This window comes from Saccoglossus kowalevskii, chromosome 5, assembly GCF_978046115.1.
Source record: "Saccoglossus kowalevskii chromosome 5, keSacKowa6.1, whole genome shotgun sequence".
Classification (NCBI taxonomy): Eukaryota; Metazoa; Hemichordata; class Enteropneusta; family Harrimaniidae; genus Saccoglossus; species Saccoglossus kowalevskii.
The window spans coordinates 15,863,793-15,881,218 of record NC_140645.1 but is presented as its reverse complement, the minus strand read 5'-3'; the positions used below and the strand labels follow the sequence as shown (position 1 = coordinate 15,881,218).

Here is a 17,426-nt window from a genome sequence, read left to right as displayed (position 1 = left end):
ACCGACATTATGGATTGGAATTTATCAACTCTGAGGGGGATGTGCTCCTACGGTTGTGCTATTTTCTAAAATATAAATTAGTTATATTTTTGTTATTTTCTGTGCAATATTTTCCCTACAAAACTAATATTGCTCTCATTTTGATTTTGCCTTTTGTTCTGCCATCCCTGATAGTGTCTCATGGTTCACCCCTTACATACAATAACTAATCGTATTTAAATCTAGAATTCTATTTTAGCTAATTCATCATTTTGCTAATTCAAGATGTGGGTAATATAAAATAACGTATATTCTCGAAATGAGATTCCTAGCACTTGAGCTAAATGTCATGCATTGAATCAAATTCGCTAACATTGCATGAAGTTATTTACCGTGTTTTACAGTATTCACGAATGAAACTTACATAGCTTTTTTGCAATTCATCCAAGTCACTTATTGTCTTAGACTCTCCTGCCCACGTTATGATTCTCTTGTGTTTATTAGTTTTCTCGACGATTATATTCTTCTCCAGTCTTGATAAACCAGTTGGCTGCCAGGGGTGAAACTCACCATAATATCTGAATGTATGAAACATGTTTTCATTTTGACGTTATTCAACATGCATTTAAACAGTCATCACAACTGAAATGAATCTATCCTATATACACATATGAAAAAAAAACTAGTTCCATGTTTCCAGACTTTGAAACAAGCTCTGTATATCTTAGGAAATGAGAATTTCAAATACAGAATGATTACGTGCGTAAGCGTCCTCTAATAATAAAAACAATCATGGCTGCCACCAGGGTTTGACCGGACTCAACACAAAGTCCGCTGATTCTGTTTTTAACTTTTTGGATTTCGGCATTCCCATGATGTATCATTGGAGGAAGATGTATAATAATAAGGTTAATACGAAGATACCGCAAAGTATGCACAGAACGCCATCGCACCAACCTTTGCTGCGCATCGGTCAATACTGCCGCTGTACTTCGTGCATACTTTTTCGTATCCGCGTAACAACCTCGTATTTTTACACAATACTTCTTTTGTTTCATTAAAAACATCCATTTATTCCATTGCAAAATGTCACTATTAAATAATAGACTGATTCTAACTTATCAATCCAAGCAAAAGTGCCATCATTCAACATCTTTTTCAATATTTCATATTCAGCTCCCTCAACGTCCAATTTCAGTATAACGTAATCGGCCTTTTGCGTGTTTTTCTGAATCCATTGTGAAATATCAATTGTAGGAACAGTCACGTGACGACTGAGCTTTCGTCTACCACCATCTGTATCTATATTTTTCTCATCATCAAATGCAAACAGCGATCCGCCACCCCACTGCATGTCCTGATCATTGTTAATTTTGCCAGGAAACCATGCACCTTCTAAGAATGCTGTCATATTGCCTGCATAGACAAATAAAAGAGTGTTACTTCATTTCAGTAGACTGACTACGAGCATTCATATTTGTCCAAGAAAGATGAATATAATCAGTTTTCACCACCATTACAAAAAAATTAGTCTCAACACAGAGGGAGTGTTATTTATATGTGTAATATGTTGTTTTTAGGGGGCTATGGTATGAGATATTTTCGATACAAATGAAACATGTTACGATCACGGAAAATCAAGCATCAATTTGTCTTACCGTCAACATTAGAAACACCAACTGGTATGTGTGCATATACATTTCCTTGTGATACGTATGCAGCAAAATATGGACGTAATTTATAATCAATCTCAAATGAATGAATTTCAAACTCTCTGGAATTTGGGTACATTTCCCGGAACATCATGATAGAAGAAGCCATATTGGCGCCGCAATCAAGAAATATCTTTTTGGGCTGCGTGTCATTTGTCCGGCGTCCACGTGATTCCCTGAAAAACCGAATTATTTATTATAGCGGTTTTAAAATCACACAGCAATACACCAAAGAAAAAAAAACTTAGTGCGTACAAATACAACAATCCTGAGATATCAGGTGGCCCATAACTTGGCATAGTCCATGGCTGCAACATACGATCTCATCTCACATGTGTGCACAAATACGCAAATGACAAGAGTACATTGAAATTAGAAGTACACAATAAAACCTGTTGTAGAATACTTTCCATGTAAATTCACAAAGGCCAGTTAGTCACACAGTTCGTATTATATTGGTTTCATCAAAGATGGAACTAGTGATTAAAGGAAAACATCTCGCATTCTGGGTGTTACATTGAGATAAACAACAATACATTTGCTGTCATCAATAGTTCTACATTAGAACAATGTTCTCATTACACAGCACTCAATAAATAACGCCATTATCTATGTAATGCAGTTATTTGTAGTAGAATAAATTGAGATCGTGTAAAACCGATATGTGAACAAAATAATGGAATTTTATGCATAACCTGCCAAGATATGTTTTAGCATTCTGTATTTGAGTTATATGAAGTTCCGATTTTGTTCAACAAGGGGGTCCTCTTTGCTAAAGACTTCTACACGTGGGATTTCCTTTTCAATGTAAGACTGCCTAACAGAACTCACATCTTCTTGTCCAATTCTCATCCTACTTCGTGGTACACTTGCTTTCATGGTTTGCCATTCTAATTTTAAAAATCAGCCAGGTAATGATGTCCTGTAACATCCTGGCTAATTTATACACATGTGAGATTGAGACATGTGAAATTTACCAGCCAAGCATTCATGAAACATGTCTGCAATTGTTTATGTAAAAGAATATAGTTTTCGAATGCCACTTGTATTCAATTATATGTATCCAGTACCGAGACTTTTCGCGGTTTCTCATACTGTTTAAACTTTTAACCAAGGTACCTGACACTTTCTCCCAACAATTGACACAATAGAAGCGTGATTTTTAAAACCAAAAATATCTTTTTGAGTTGCTGTACATGTCTCACAGGTGTATCTGAGAACGTAATAATGTTATCTCAATAATCATACACCAATTAATTGTTATTATGACTGTGACTCCAGCACATTTCAAACTCGTTGACACATTACCAGAACATTAATTCGGTAACAATTTTTCATAACCACAGTGACCTGATATTTGTATCTTCATTTTAATATTAATGTGAGTTGGAAATATCTTTCTCAATACATACAAGTCCCGAACAATCCCATTGTTTAGCTTTTGAATAGTGCCACAATTTCAGAGAACCGAGTAATAGTTCTGTTAATTTCATCCTAAAATACAGCATCTTATTTTCAGAAAAATCTTTAATTATTTATCTAAAATGGTCTACTGTATTTTTTACACAAAGAGAACATCAACATTTTCGTCATAGTCGCAAAAGTAACCTATTTTGGTTTATAACAATACAATTATTGGTGCATACGAGGATACACACGTTTCAGTATACATAACATTGACTATCCTGAAAATAATCAGTTATTGTAAATAAAATTACGGAGTGATAAGGATCAGAGCAAGTTATTGAGGCAATGTCGCATCGTGCAAGAATAATTGTGCATTTGTAATCAGTGTGCAGTGTTCATTAGTTGACACTTACCATGAAACAATCTGTGAACTATTTCGAAATGTGTTACACGACTTCTGAGTAAATTCCAGCGGCACATCCAATTTTGGATCAATAACCATGCTCATGTAAAACCCAAGGATGAAAGTGATGACAGTCATCACTAGTACGATGAACAAATGTATTCGTGACATTATTTTGCGTCACACCCTAAAGGTATATAATTAAGAAAATCTATATTATTTACTGATTATTGATAGATCGAACATTATTTATGAAATCAAAGCACTTGTAATATACGTCATACATCCATATTTCCGAGAAGCTCGCCATATCATGGTTCAAGAATGTCAAAATAGTTTTTTAAGGCACATCAACTGCTAGGGATTTGGAAATGTCGGCAACTCGGGAAGATTCCTCGTGGGTCAAGTTACTAATCCAAAAGCATCGCGTGTACCTTGTTGCTCATGCTATGAACACTGAGACAAGATACATGCCTAACAGCAGCATCGTATCAGCTCGTTTGCATTTTTGGTATTTTCATTCTTGGGTACCAGCAATGCTTCTTTTTTAATATCATATTAACATGGTTGTGCATTTACTAGCATTAATTTACGGTAAACTTATTGAATATATTATAACGCTCAGATATTTTACTGAACGCGTGCATGTCAATAAATCTAATATAACGATTCTGTTGAAGTGCGCGATTTTAATTTATTCACAACTCAAACAGTAATGAGAAGTTCAAACCACTTGTTCACGTCATTCCGTTCAGCGGTTTTCTCAAATGACTTGACGAAAAAAAAATTCTGATTTCTAACAAACCTTCATTCGTCATGTCACCGCTGTTCAATATGGATTACTGTTAAATATTAATGTACATTACTGTCAGTGTGTTATTGTTGCATTGCAGTTAGATTAGTTAAATATTAGTGTACATTACTATTAGTGCATTATTTGTTACATTACAGTTAGATTACTGTTAAATATTAGTGTACATTACTGTCAGTGCATTATTGTTGAATTACAGTTAGATTACTGATAAATATTAATGTACAGTACTGTCAGTGCATTATTGTTGCATTACAGTTAGATTACTGTTGAATATCAATGTACATTACTGTCAGTGCATTATTGTTGCATTACAGTTAGATTACTGTTAAATAATAGTCTACATTACTGTCATTGCATTATTGTTGCATTAGTTAGATTACTGTTAAAGATTAATGTACATTATTGTCAGTGCATTATTGCTGCATTACAGTTAGATTACTGTTAAATATCAGTGTACATTACTGTCAGTGCATTATTTGTTGCATTACAGTTATATTACTGTTAAACATTGGTCTACATTACTGTCAGTGCATTATTTGTTGCATTACAGTTAGATTACTGTTAAAGATTAATGAACATTACTGTCAGTGCATTGTTTGTTATATTACAGTTATATTATTGTTAAAGATTAAAGTACATTACTGTCAGTGTATTATTTGTTGCATTACAGTCAGATTGCTGTTAAATATTAGTGTACATTACTGTCAGTGAATTATTATTGAATTACAGTTAGATTACTGTTAAATATTAGTGTACATTACTGTCAGTGCATTATTTGTTACATTACAGTAAGATTACTGTTAAATATCAGTGTACATTACTGTCAGTGCATTATTTGTTGCATTACAGTTAGATTACTGTTAAATATTAGTGTACATTACTGTCAGTACATTATTTGTTACATTACAGTTAGATTACACTTAAAGATAAGTGTACATTACTGTCAGTACATTATTGTTGCATTAAAGTTAGATTACTGTTAAATATTAGTGTACATTACTGTCACTGCAATATTGTTGCATTACAGTTAGAGTACTGTTAAATATTAGTGTACAATACTGTCAGTGCATATATTTGTTGCATTACAGTCAGATTACTGGTAAATATTAGTGTACATTACTGTCAGTGCATTATTGTTGCATTACAATTAGATTACCGTTAAAGATTAATGAACATTACTGTCAGTGCATTGTTTGTTATATTACAGTTATATTATTGTTAAAGATTAAAGTACATTACTGTCAGTGTATTATTTGTTGCATTACAGTCAGATTGCTGTTAAATATTAGTGTGTATTACTGTCAGTGCATTATTTGTTGCATTACAGTCAGATTACTGTGAAATATAAGTGTGTATTACTGTCAGTGCATTATTTGTTGCATTACAGTTAGATTACTATTAAATATTAGTGTACATTACTGTCAGTGCATTATTTGTTACATTACAGTTAGATTACTGTTAAATATTATTGTTGAATTACAGTTAGATTACTGTTAAATATCAGTGTACATTACTGTCAGTGAATTATTGTTGAATTACAGTTAGATTACTGTTAAATATTAGTGTACATTACTGTCAGTACATTATTTGTTACATTACATTTAGATTACTGTTAAATATTAGTGCACATTACTTTCAGAGCATTATTTGTTACATTACAGTTAGATTACTGTTAAATATTAGTGTACATTACTGTCAGTGCATTATTTGTTACATTACAGTCAGATTACTGTTAAATATTAGTGTACATTACTGTCAGTGAATTATTGTTGAATTACAGGTAGATTACTGTTAAATATTAGTGTACATTACTGTTAGCGCATTATTGTTGCATTGCAGTTAGATTACTGGTAAATATTAATGTACATTACTGTCAGTACATTATTGTTGCATTACAGTTAGATTACTGTTAAATATTAGTTTACATTACTGTCAGTGCATTATTGTTGCATTACAGTTCGATCACTCTTAAAGATAAGTGTACATTACTGTCAGTACATTATTGTTGCATTAAAGTTAGATTACTGTTAAATATTAGTGTACATTACTGTCACTGCGATATTGTTGCATTACAGTTAGAGTACTGTTAAATATTAGTGTACAATACTGTCAGTGCATATATTTGTTGCATTACAGTCAGATTACTGGTAAATATTAGTGTACATTACTGTCAGTGCATTATTGTTGCATTACAGTTAGATTACCGTTAAAGATTAATGTGCATTACTGTCCGTGTATTAATTGTTGCATTACAGTCAGATTACTGGTAAATATTAGTGTACATTACTGTCAGCGCATTATTGTAGCATTACAGTTAGATTACTGTTAAAGATTAATGTACATTACTGTCAGTGCATTATTTGTTGCATTACAGTTAAATTTGCTTTTAAAGATTAATGTACGTTACTGTCAGTGCATTGTTTGTTGCATTACAGTTAGATTACTGGTAAATATTAATGTAAATTACTGTCAGTGCATTATTGTTGCATTACAGTTAGATTACTGTTAATGATTTATGTACATTACTGTCAGTGCATTATTGTTGCATTACAGTTAGATTACTGTTAAATATTAGTGTACAATACTGTCAGCGCATTATTGTGGCATTGCAGTTAGATTACTGTTAACGATTAGTGTACATTACTGTCAGCGCATTATTGTTGCATTGCAGTTAGATTACTGTTAAAGATTAATGTACATTACTGTCAGTGCATTATTGTTGCATTACAGTTAGATTACTGTTAAATATTAGTGTACATTACTGTCAGTGCATTATTTGTTGCATTACAGTCAGATTACTGTTAAATATTAGTGTACATTACTGTCAGTACATTATTTGTTACATTACAGTTAGATTACACTTAAAGATAAGTGTACATTACTGTCAGTACATTATTGTTGCATTAAAGTTAGATTACTGTTAAATATTAGTGTACATTACTGTCACTGCGATATTCTTGCATTACAGTTAGAGTACTGTTAAATATTAGTGTACAATACTGTCAGTGCATATATTTGTTGCATTACAGTCAGATTACTGGTAAATATTAGTGTACATTACTGTCAGTGCATTATTGTTGCATTACAATTAGATTACCGTTAAAGATTAATGAACATTACTGTCAGTGCATTGTTTGTTATATTACAGTTATATTATTGTTAAAGATTAAAGTACATTACTGTCAGTGTATTATTTGTTGCATTACAGTCAGATTGCTGTTAAATATTAGTGTGTATTACTGTCAGTGCATTATTTGTTGCATTACAGTCAGATTACTGTGAAATATAAGTGTGTATTACTGTCAGTGCATTATTTGTTGCATTACAGTTAGATTACTATTAAATATTAGTGTACATTACTGTCAGTGCATTATTTGTTACATTACAGTTAGATTACTGTTAAATATTATTGTTGAATTACAGTTAGATTACTGTTAAATATCAGTGTACATTACTGTCAGTGAATTATTGTTGAATTACAGTTAGATTACTGTTAAATATTAGTGTACATTACTGTCAGTACATTATTTGTTACATTACATTTAGATTACTGTTAAATATTAGTGCACATTACTTTCAGAGCATTATTTGTTACATTACAGTTAGATTACTGTTAAATATTAGTGTACATTACTGTCAGTGCATTATTTGTTACATTACAGTCAGATTACTGTTAAATATTAGTGTACATTACTGTCAGTGAATTATTGTTGAATTACAGGTAGATTACTGTTAAATATTAGTGTACATTACTGTTAGCGCATTATTGTTGCATTGCAGTTAGATTACTGGTAAATATTAATGTACATTACTGTCAGTACATTATTGTTGCATTACAGTTAGATTACTGTTAAATATTAGTTTACATTACTGTCAGTGCATTATTGTTGCATTACAGTTCGATCACTCTTAAAGATAAGTGTACATTACTGTCAGTACATTATTGTTGCATTAAAGTTAGATTACTGTTAAATATTAGTGTACATTACTGTCACTGCGATATTGTTGCATTACAGTTAGAGTACTGTTAAATATTAGTGTACAATACTGTCAGTGCATATATTTGTTGCATTACAGTCAGATTACTGGTAAATATTAGTGTACATTACTGTCAGTGCATTATTGTTGCATTACAGTTAGATTACCGTTAAAGATTAATGTGCATTACTGTCCGTGTATTAATTGTTGCATTACAGTCAGATTACTGGTAAATATTAGTGTACATTACTGTCAGCGCATTATTGTAGCATTACAGTTAGATTACTGTTAAAGATTAATGTACATTACTGTCAGTGCATTATTTGTTGCATTACAGTTAAATTTGCTTTTAAAGATTAATGTACGTTACTGTCAGTGCATTGTTTGTTGCATTACAGTTAGATTACTGGTAAATATTAATGTAAATTACTGTCAGTGCATTATTGTTGCATTACAGTTAGATTACTGTTAATGATTTATGTACATTACTGTCAGTGCATTATTGTTGCATTACAGTTAGATTACTGTTAAATATTAGTGTACAATACTGTCAGCGCATTATTGTGGCATTGCAGTTAGATTACTGTTAACGATTAGTGTACATTACTGTCAGCGCATTATTGTTGCATTGCAGTTAGATTACTGTTAAAGATTAATGTACATTACTGTCAGTGCATTATTGTTGCATTACAGTTAGATTACTGTTAAATATTAGTGTACATTACTGTCAGTGCATTATTTGTTGCATTACAGTCAGATTACTGTTAAATATTAGTGTACATTACTGTCAGTACATTATTTGTTACATTACAGTTAGATTACACTTAAAGATAAGTGTACATTACTGTCAGTACATTATTGTTGCATTAAAGTTAGATTACTGTTAAATATTAGTGTACATTACTGTCACTGCGATATTGTTGCATTACAGTTAGAGTACTGTTAAATATTAGTGTACAATACTGTCAGTGCATATATTTGTTGCATTACAGTCAGATTACTGGTAAATATTAGTGTACATTACTGTCAGTGCATTATTGTTGCATTACAATTAGATTACCGTTAAAGATTAATGAACATTACTGTCAGTGCATTGTTTGTTATATTACAGTTATATTATTGTTAAAGATTAAAGTACATTACTGTCAGTGTATTATTTGTTGCATTACAGTCAGATTGCTGTTAAATATTAGTGTGTATTACTGTCAGTGCATTATTTGTTGCATTACAGTCAGATTACTGTGAAATATAAGTGTGTATTACTGTCAGTGCATTATTTGTTGCATTACAGTTAGATTACTATTAAATATTAGTGTACATTACTGTCAGTGCATTATTTGTTACATTACAGTTAGATTACTGTTAAATATTATTGTTGAATTACAGTTAGATTACTGTTAAATGTCAGTGTACATTACTGTCAGTGAATTATTGTTGAATTACAGTTAGATTACTGTTAAATATTAGTGTACATTACTGTCAGTACATTATTTGTTACATTACATTTAGATTACTGTTAAATATTAGTGCACATTACTTTCAGAGCATTATTTGTTACATTACAGTTATATTACTGTTAAATATTAGTGTACATTACTGTCAGTGCATTATTTGTTACATTACAGTCAGATTACTGTTAAATATTAGTGTACATTACTGTCAGTGAATTATTGTTGAATTACAGGTAGATTACTGTTAAATATTAGTGTACATTACTGTTAGCGCATTATTGTTGCATTGCAGTTAGATTACTGGTAAATATTAATGTACATTACTGTCAGTACATTATTGTTGCATTACAGTTAGATTACTGTTAAATATTAGTGTACATTACTGTCAGTGCATTATTGTTGCATTACAGTTCGATCACTCTTAAAGATAAGTGTACATTACTGTCAGTACATTATTGTTGCATTAAAGTTAGATCACTGTTAAATATTAGTGTACATTACTGTCACTGCGATATTGTTGCATTACAGTTAGAGTACTGTTAAATATTAGTGTACAATACTGTCAGTGCATATATTTGTTGCATTACAGTCAGATTACTGGTAAATATTAGTGTACATTACTGTCAGTGCATTATTGTTGCATTACAGTTAGATTACCGTTAAAGATTAATGTACATTACTGTCAGTGCATTATTTGTTGCATTACAGTTAAATTTGCTTTTAAAGAGTAATGTACGTTACTGTCAGTGCATTGTTTGTTGCATTACAGTTAGATTACTGGTAAATATTAATGTAAATTACTGTCCGTGTATTAATTGTTGCATTACAGTCAGATTACTGGTAAATATTAGTGTACATTACTGTCAGCGCATTATTGTAGCATTACAGTTAGATTACTGTTAATGATTAATGTACATTACTGTCAGTGCATTATTTGTTGCATTACAGTTAAATTTGCTTTTAAAGATTAATGTACGTTACTGTCAGTGCATTGTTTGTTGCATTACAGTTAGATTACTGGTAAATATTAATGTAAATTACTGTCAGTGCATTATTGTTGCATTACAGTAAGATTACTGTTAATGATTAATGTACATTACTGTCAGTACATTATTGTTGCATTACAGTTAGATTACTGTTAAATATTAGTGTACATTACTGTCAGCGCATTATTGTGGCATTGCAGTTAGATTACTGTTAACGATTAGTGTACATTACTGTCAGCGCATTATTGTTGCATTGCAGTTAGATTACTGTTAAAGATTAATGTACATTACTGTCAGTGCATTATTGTTGCATTACAGTTAGATTACTGTTAAATATTAGTGTACATTACTGTCAGTGCATTATTTGTTGCATTACAGTCAGATTACTGTTAAATATTAGTGTACATTACTGTCAGTGCATTATTTGTTGCATTACAGTTAGATTACTGTTAAATATTAGTGTACATTACTGTCAGCGCATTATTGTTGCATTGCAGTTAGATTACTGGGAAATATTAATGTACATTACTGTCAGTGCATTATTGTTGCATTACAGTTACATTACTCTTAATGATTAATGTACTTTACTGTCAGTGCATTATTTGTTGCCTTACAGTCAGATTACTGTTAAATATCAGTGTACATTACTGTCAGTGCATTATTTGTTGCATTACAGTCAGATTACTGTTAAATATTAGTGTACATTACTGTCAGCGCATTATTGTTGCATTGCAGTTAGATTACTGTTAAAGATTAATGTACATTACTGTCAGTGCATTATTTGTTGCTTTAAAGTTAGATTACTGTTAAATATTAGTGTATATTACTGTCAGTGCATTAGTTAGATTACTGTTAAATATAAGTGCACATTACTGTCAGTGCATTATTTGTTGCATTACAGTCAGATTACTGTTGATGATTGCTGTTAAAGATTACTTTTAAGCACGACTGTTATTGCAATGTTACTGCAATATTGTCATTACATTGTTGCATTACCGTTGGAGATTAGTGTGAATGACGTAAATGCATTATTGTTACACTAATGTTAATATACCTGTTAAGCGTCTACGTTTATATGGTGCATTAGGCGGCCATTTTTGTGCTAACAAATCTAAAAAAATAAAGCATTTCTGGCATCCCAGAACCGGATCTTGGTCATTTATGGATGGATTTTGTTCACACTTGTTACATACATGAGTATTATGGTTCCTGATGCAATCATTTTATTTTTCAAATCTGATTCAAAATGACTGACTGGCGGCCATTTTATTTTAATGAATGTGGTTTGACTGATTATGTTAAAAATGTATATATTCTTTTTAAATCATGTTATAGATATATAGATGTATGGCCATTTTGACAATATGGACAAGAACTTGTTTCACGATCAGATACAAGATGACTGAATGTCAATCATTTTATAATCAAGCATGAGCTTCTGGATTTATATTTCTGACATGTTTATGTTTGAACTATATTACTATGAACAGAATTATATATCTGATTTTGATAACGGGGACTGTGCCATGCATGGGTTGCTTAGCCTTACTTGTAAGGATTACTGGGCATTAACACATTGTTAGGGTATTTTTTGTGCATGATAATTAGTGCATTACTGTTAGTATATTAGGGTTGTACAAACCCGTTTGTTTACCTAATCATACCTACCAGAAAATCTGTGGAAATAATAAATTTCATTTATTACTTGTTAGACTTAATTACAGATTACAGCCCCAAACGGAACTACTAGAAAATATACCCAGGTCCAAAAGAAACACCCTAGGGTAGAATTTTCTAGAAAAAAGGCCTTGCCTAAGGGGTCACCCACAAGGCGATTAAGCACATCAGAGGCCTGCCAGTTCCAATTATCACAAATGTTCCGCTATGCCACAACGGCCGCGTGGAAGCTTGTGGGATGCTGAAAGGTTTCCCCATATTTTCAAGGAGGTATGATTAGGTAAACAAATGGGTTTGTACAACACTAATAGTTTACTACATCATCTACCAGAAAATCTGAGGAAATAATAAATTTCATGTATTACTCGTTAGACACAAAAAGCAGAAAAGGTAAAAAAAAAAACTGAGAGAAATCTAAAGCTACTCACTAACAATGAGTCTTGTCCTGGGATACAACCACTCAGGTTACTCTCCAGGGATCGGGTGCCCGAGAGTAGACCCCCCAAAATCTAGGGAGGCTTACTAAGCCGGCCGCCTGAACAATAAAATAGGGCCCAACAAGTTTAATGCATAAAACAGTGTATTGTTGAGGTTCGATAGTGCAGACCGAAGCCAGCAGCATCAAGCAAAAGAAGGCTGGTTTCGGCTGAAGACACCATCGCGCTAAAGCTTTCACGCATGGGATCCCTTGGTGGTGTGGGCTGGGTTAACGAAAAATGTCTGACCTGTCACCACTGGTCCCAACCTGTAGAGACCCTGCTCCAGGGTTTAGCGGTCTCTCAGGTAATAGTTAATGAAGACATTCTGAGATCTCCAGAACCCTGCTCGGAGCATATGCTCGTACGAGGCATCAGACATCAAATTATATGCTTCCATGACCGTAACGGTAATCCCCCGTGAAATGGTGATATTTGAGGCAGTTTGGCTTTGCTTGCTCCACCAATAACAGACAAACAAGCGTTTTTCACTGCCCAGAGACACCTCAGTGTGATCAAAGTACTAGCTCAAAGCTCGGACAGGACATATAATCCATTCCAAGCGCACTAAGCTAGTGAGGTGAGAAATGACGATTGGTTGGGATTAATTCATGGCAAGAAAGCCTATCCAAGTCTTAAAATAACTAGTGAGTCCATGAAGGAGGCACATCCGACACTGAAGGACAGTGCCCCTATCTCTGATCGCCGCCTACCTGATGCAAAAGCCTAAAGAAACAATGTTATCATAATGACACACAATGTATTTCATGTCTGCCAATCCATAAGCACGAAAGCGGGGGGTATCGAGCTGCATACCCAGAAAAAACTAGGTTGAGGGTTGGTATGGATTTGGACTTAATAATATTATTTAAAAGAAAAGCCCAACTCGCTAACACCTCCCTGTGTTCGTTGTGCCTTAACCAGTCACCAAGGTATGGGTTCAGATAAACCGACGACCGGTGGAGCAGCTGGGTCACCTGTCTAAACATACCCTGGTGCCACAAACAAACCAAAAGGAAGGGTGGTATACTCATAAACTTGCCCACTAAGAGAAATCAGAGATACTGACTGCAAAAGTGATGAATGGGGATGTGAAATGCATCGCTCAACTCCTGCGACGCTAGCCTGAGTAAAGTAACAGAGACATGGAAATAGGCGTTTACATATGGAAGCGATTGAGACCCACAAACCCGTTCATCTGGCTGAGGACTAGGACAGGACACCACCCCCTGTCCCTGTGTTAGCACAAGGAACTGTCGATGAGAGGGAGAATAATCCACTATTATTTCCCTAATTATTAATGTGATATTCGTTTGTATTATTGATTCAATATTATTCAATTGTGTTTCAGTTCTTTCTTATATTGTTATTGTGTTAATTCAATTCAACCGTCTTTATTACATGTTTATCTCGAAGAGAACTAGCACAAAAAATGATAGCAGACGCCATTTCAAATGCTATCCTCTTATTAGTCAATCATAGGTCATAGCACCATGAACCAATCAGCACCAAGCCCGCTAAAATTTGTTGCGGTGGCTGATCCTACCAAGCCTATAAAAGGCCTGAATACTTGTTTTAGTGCGCGAGTACATGTAACATTTTCCAGTGACGAGTTAATAAAAGCAGTTTCTTGATATCGTTTATTTGTTTCCTGTTCCTTTGATCGACCGTCCCTTGTTTTACGCGCCTTGAACTTTACGCTCGTTAGGGTTGAGATAAGTGTGAAACCCTATTCTCAATTCCCCCCACAGGAACTCAGGCTGTGTCTGTACCGATGAAGTCTCATGGATTGAACCGAATAAGTCCCTAAGAGCCGTATCGATTATACCTTGGTACTCGGTGTTGTTGTTAGCACGCCAGTTGGAATACGCTGCTTACTGACATCAGTAACCGTGGTGACTGGCAACTCTGATCCCCATGCAAAAGTGGTGGAATGGTGTTTGCCGGTCTCGGTGACATCGAATGGGGGAACTCACTCCACACTGGGAGAAAGTCCTGTCACCGGTGTTTCCAAGTTATTGACCGGCATCCACGTCACCTCAAAGATAAACGGTTTGGAAGGTCTTGTCTCAATCGTCGATCCCACTAAGTTGACCAGGGACTCCTACCATGGTAACTCTTGATTTTTCTCAGTCCGTGATAGGAGGCACGCCTTGGCTCGATACCAAAGGAAAAGGGAGAGATTTTTTTAATCACTCATGAAAAAACAGACACATCACTAGGTTCGGCTAGGGATTCCCCTTTTTTTGGGCGACGCATACAAACCATTTTGTGATCGCTTGCCCTCAGCTTCAACCTCACCTCAAAGCGCTATCACGACCGAGAATGCCACAGATCACAAATCCGTAGAGGCAAGATCCCGTTTGCGACCTCAACAAAATGACAACATATATGTTTTGGTTCCAAACTGGCAGCTCTAAGTGGAAAGATGAACCAATCTGATGTGCCGAAGTTAGTCAGCAAGATCTTAGTTTTTTTTTATAGTGTTTAAAGTATGATGCAATCGAAGGAAAAACATGAAAAGTGATTGTGAAAAAACAAGAAAATTCACTGCGCCAAAAAGGCAATATAAATTGAGCTGTCGATTCAACAAAAAAACAGGTAAAACAATGGGCCCCCTAATAAGTGAAGCCTTTACCACTAGATTTCCTAGATGTTCACTAGATGTTCTGGAGACAGAGCCGCCCTGAAAGGACATCTGCCAAACTGTTCCTCACCCCTGGAAGGTGGTGTGCGGTTAGCTCCACATTTTTCTTGAAGGGACCACCATTGCATTGCCTGTGCGGAACCGGACTCTGTGGTCTTGAACTATGGGTAGAAAGTGTGGTAGTGCTAAGTGCACTGCTTTCAGTTCGAGCCGGTTGATATGGTGGTCCCGAAACTAATGCTGCGGCCATGTCCTTGGGCTTGTTCGTTCAATAGGTGCGCTCCCCAACCATGAAGGAAGGCATCTGTTACCAGAGTCATACCTGCGGTGAGTAGATCCAAAGGGCCCCCTGTTCGAGGTTGGCCAGTGACGACCACCAGGGCAGGGCTTATTTCACTTGGTCAAAGATCAAAACTCACTTATCTAGTTCCCATAGGAGAGCTTGGCATTGTAACAACAAGCATTGTACCGGGCGGCTGCGTAGTACGGCCTGCGGAACCACCCTTCAAACTGAGGTCATCATTCCAATGATCCGCATTTGCTGTGGGAGGGACACTAGGCGTTCACCTAGGCTGCTTAGTGCTAAGCAACACGCTTGAAATAGCTATACCAAGCTTACCTATGTGTCAAACTCCATTCGAAGGAACACCAACTGTGCGTTGGGTCGAGATGGGACTTGTCGATTTACTAAAGTGCCCAACTGGTGAAGCAAATCCTGTGTTAGCCTGCATGTTTGGCTAATAACCCCTTGACCGGGCTGTGTAGTAACCAGTCACACTACCTGTTTCATCACTCTGGTGGACACCCGAAATTTCAATACTTGGCCCTGCTGGGCGATTCGAAAGAGGTGGCAACTCGCTGGGTGCATCGGTATGTGCAGGTAGGCCTGCTTCAGTCTAGTCGGGCTAGCCAGTCGAAAGGGTGGATGAAGAAAACCCTGAATGGCGTCTCCATGTGGAACCGATCAAGGAGCACGTACTGATTCAGTCTGCCTAGGTCCAGAACTGGACGCCGGCCACCCGTTTCATGTTTTTTTGTTTTCCGTGTTTTTCTCATTATTTGTGTGTGTCTTGTATTTTATTATTTTGTGAAATAATAATAAATACAAAACGTCAAAAAACACTTGAAAATCTTCTGTTTCAGAACCATCAAGTAAAATGCTCGCATATATAGTATTTGGCTTCTATATATGAAGCACATTTAAGTTTGTGAAATTTATTATGATTGGTTACATGGTTTAGCCGCCATTTTGGATTTCTTCTAAACAGGAAGTAGCTTTTTACTCATGCATTACTTATGTGATTATCTTCTAGATTGCTGCCTGGCATCTGTATATTGAAGTCTTTCAAAAACCTAAACAAATTTCAGATTAGGCATGTGGTTTGGCCGCCATTTTTGATTTTATACAAAAGGGACTAAAGTTTTCGGCATTTGTTTCTCAATGGAGCTTCAACCTATTAGCTGGGCATTTAGCCTATAACATGTCTAGTCATAGCTGCATATGAAACAAACAATAAAGTTCCGATCAGTCACGTGTTTTGGACGCCTTCTATGATAATACAATTGGATTTGGGGAAAACGGGAAATGGGCAATAACATGTGTTGTATTGGTCTGATTGGGGTGAAAATTTGTATGTGTATTCTTCAGATAAATTTTTTCAACTGAATGGCTAGGTCCTGTGGCTGGGCGCCCATGGGGTAGGGGCTTCTAACCTCATTAATATGCATAACTGTTATATCTCAAGCACTGTTACAGTGGGGAGATGAATTCTGTATAATTATTATAACCATGTTGAACAAGAGATTTTATTAAAATAACAGATGACCATATATGGTCATGTGATCTCATTATTATGCATAACTGTCATATCTGTAACGCTGCTGCAGAACAGAACG

General features: G+C 34.8%; 1 protein-coding gene across 2 annotated transcripts in view; it reads right to left on the bottom strand.

Moving 5' to 3' along the window:
- The window catches only part of LOC100376080 (uncharacterized), a 37,247-nt gene that overhangs the window by 2,010 nt on the left and 17,811 nt on the right, over positions 1–17,426 (bottom strand). For both annotated transcript variants that reach the window (XM_006823237.3, XM_085499152.1), the window contains 4 exons: positions 3,512–3,688; positions 1,638–1,867; positions 1,098–1,395; positions 404–557 (listed from right to left, as the gene is read on the bottom strand). In XM_006823237.3, coding sequence (XP_006823300.1) covers positions 404–557; positions 1,098–1,395; positions 1,638–1,867; positions 3,512–3,672 — 843 coding nt within the window. In that variant the 5' untranslated portion in view covers positions 3,673–3,688. The remainder of the gene's footprint in view (positions 1–403; positions 558–1,097; positions 1,396–1,637; positions 1,868–3,511; positions 3,689–17,426) is intronic.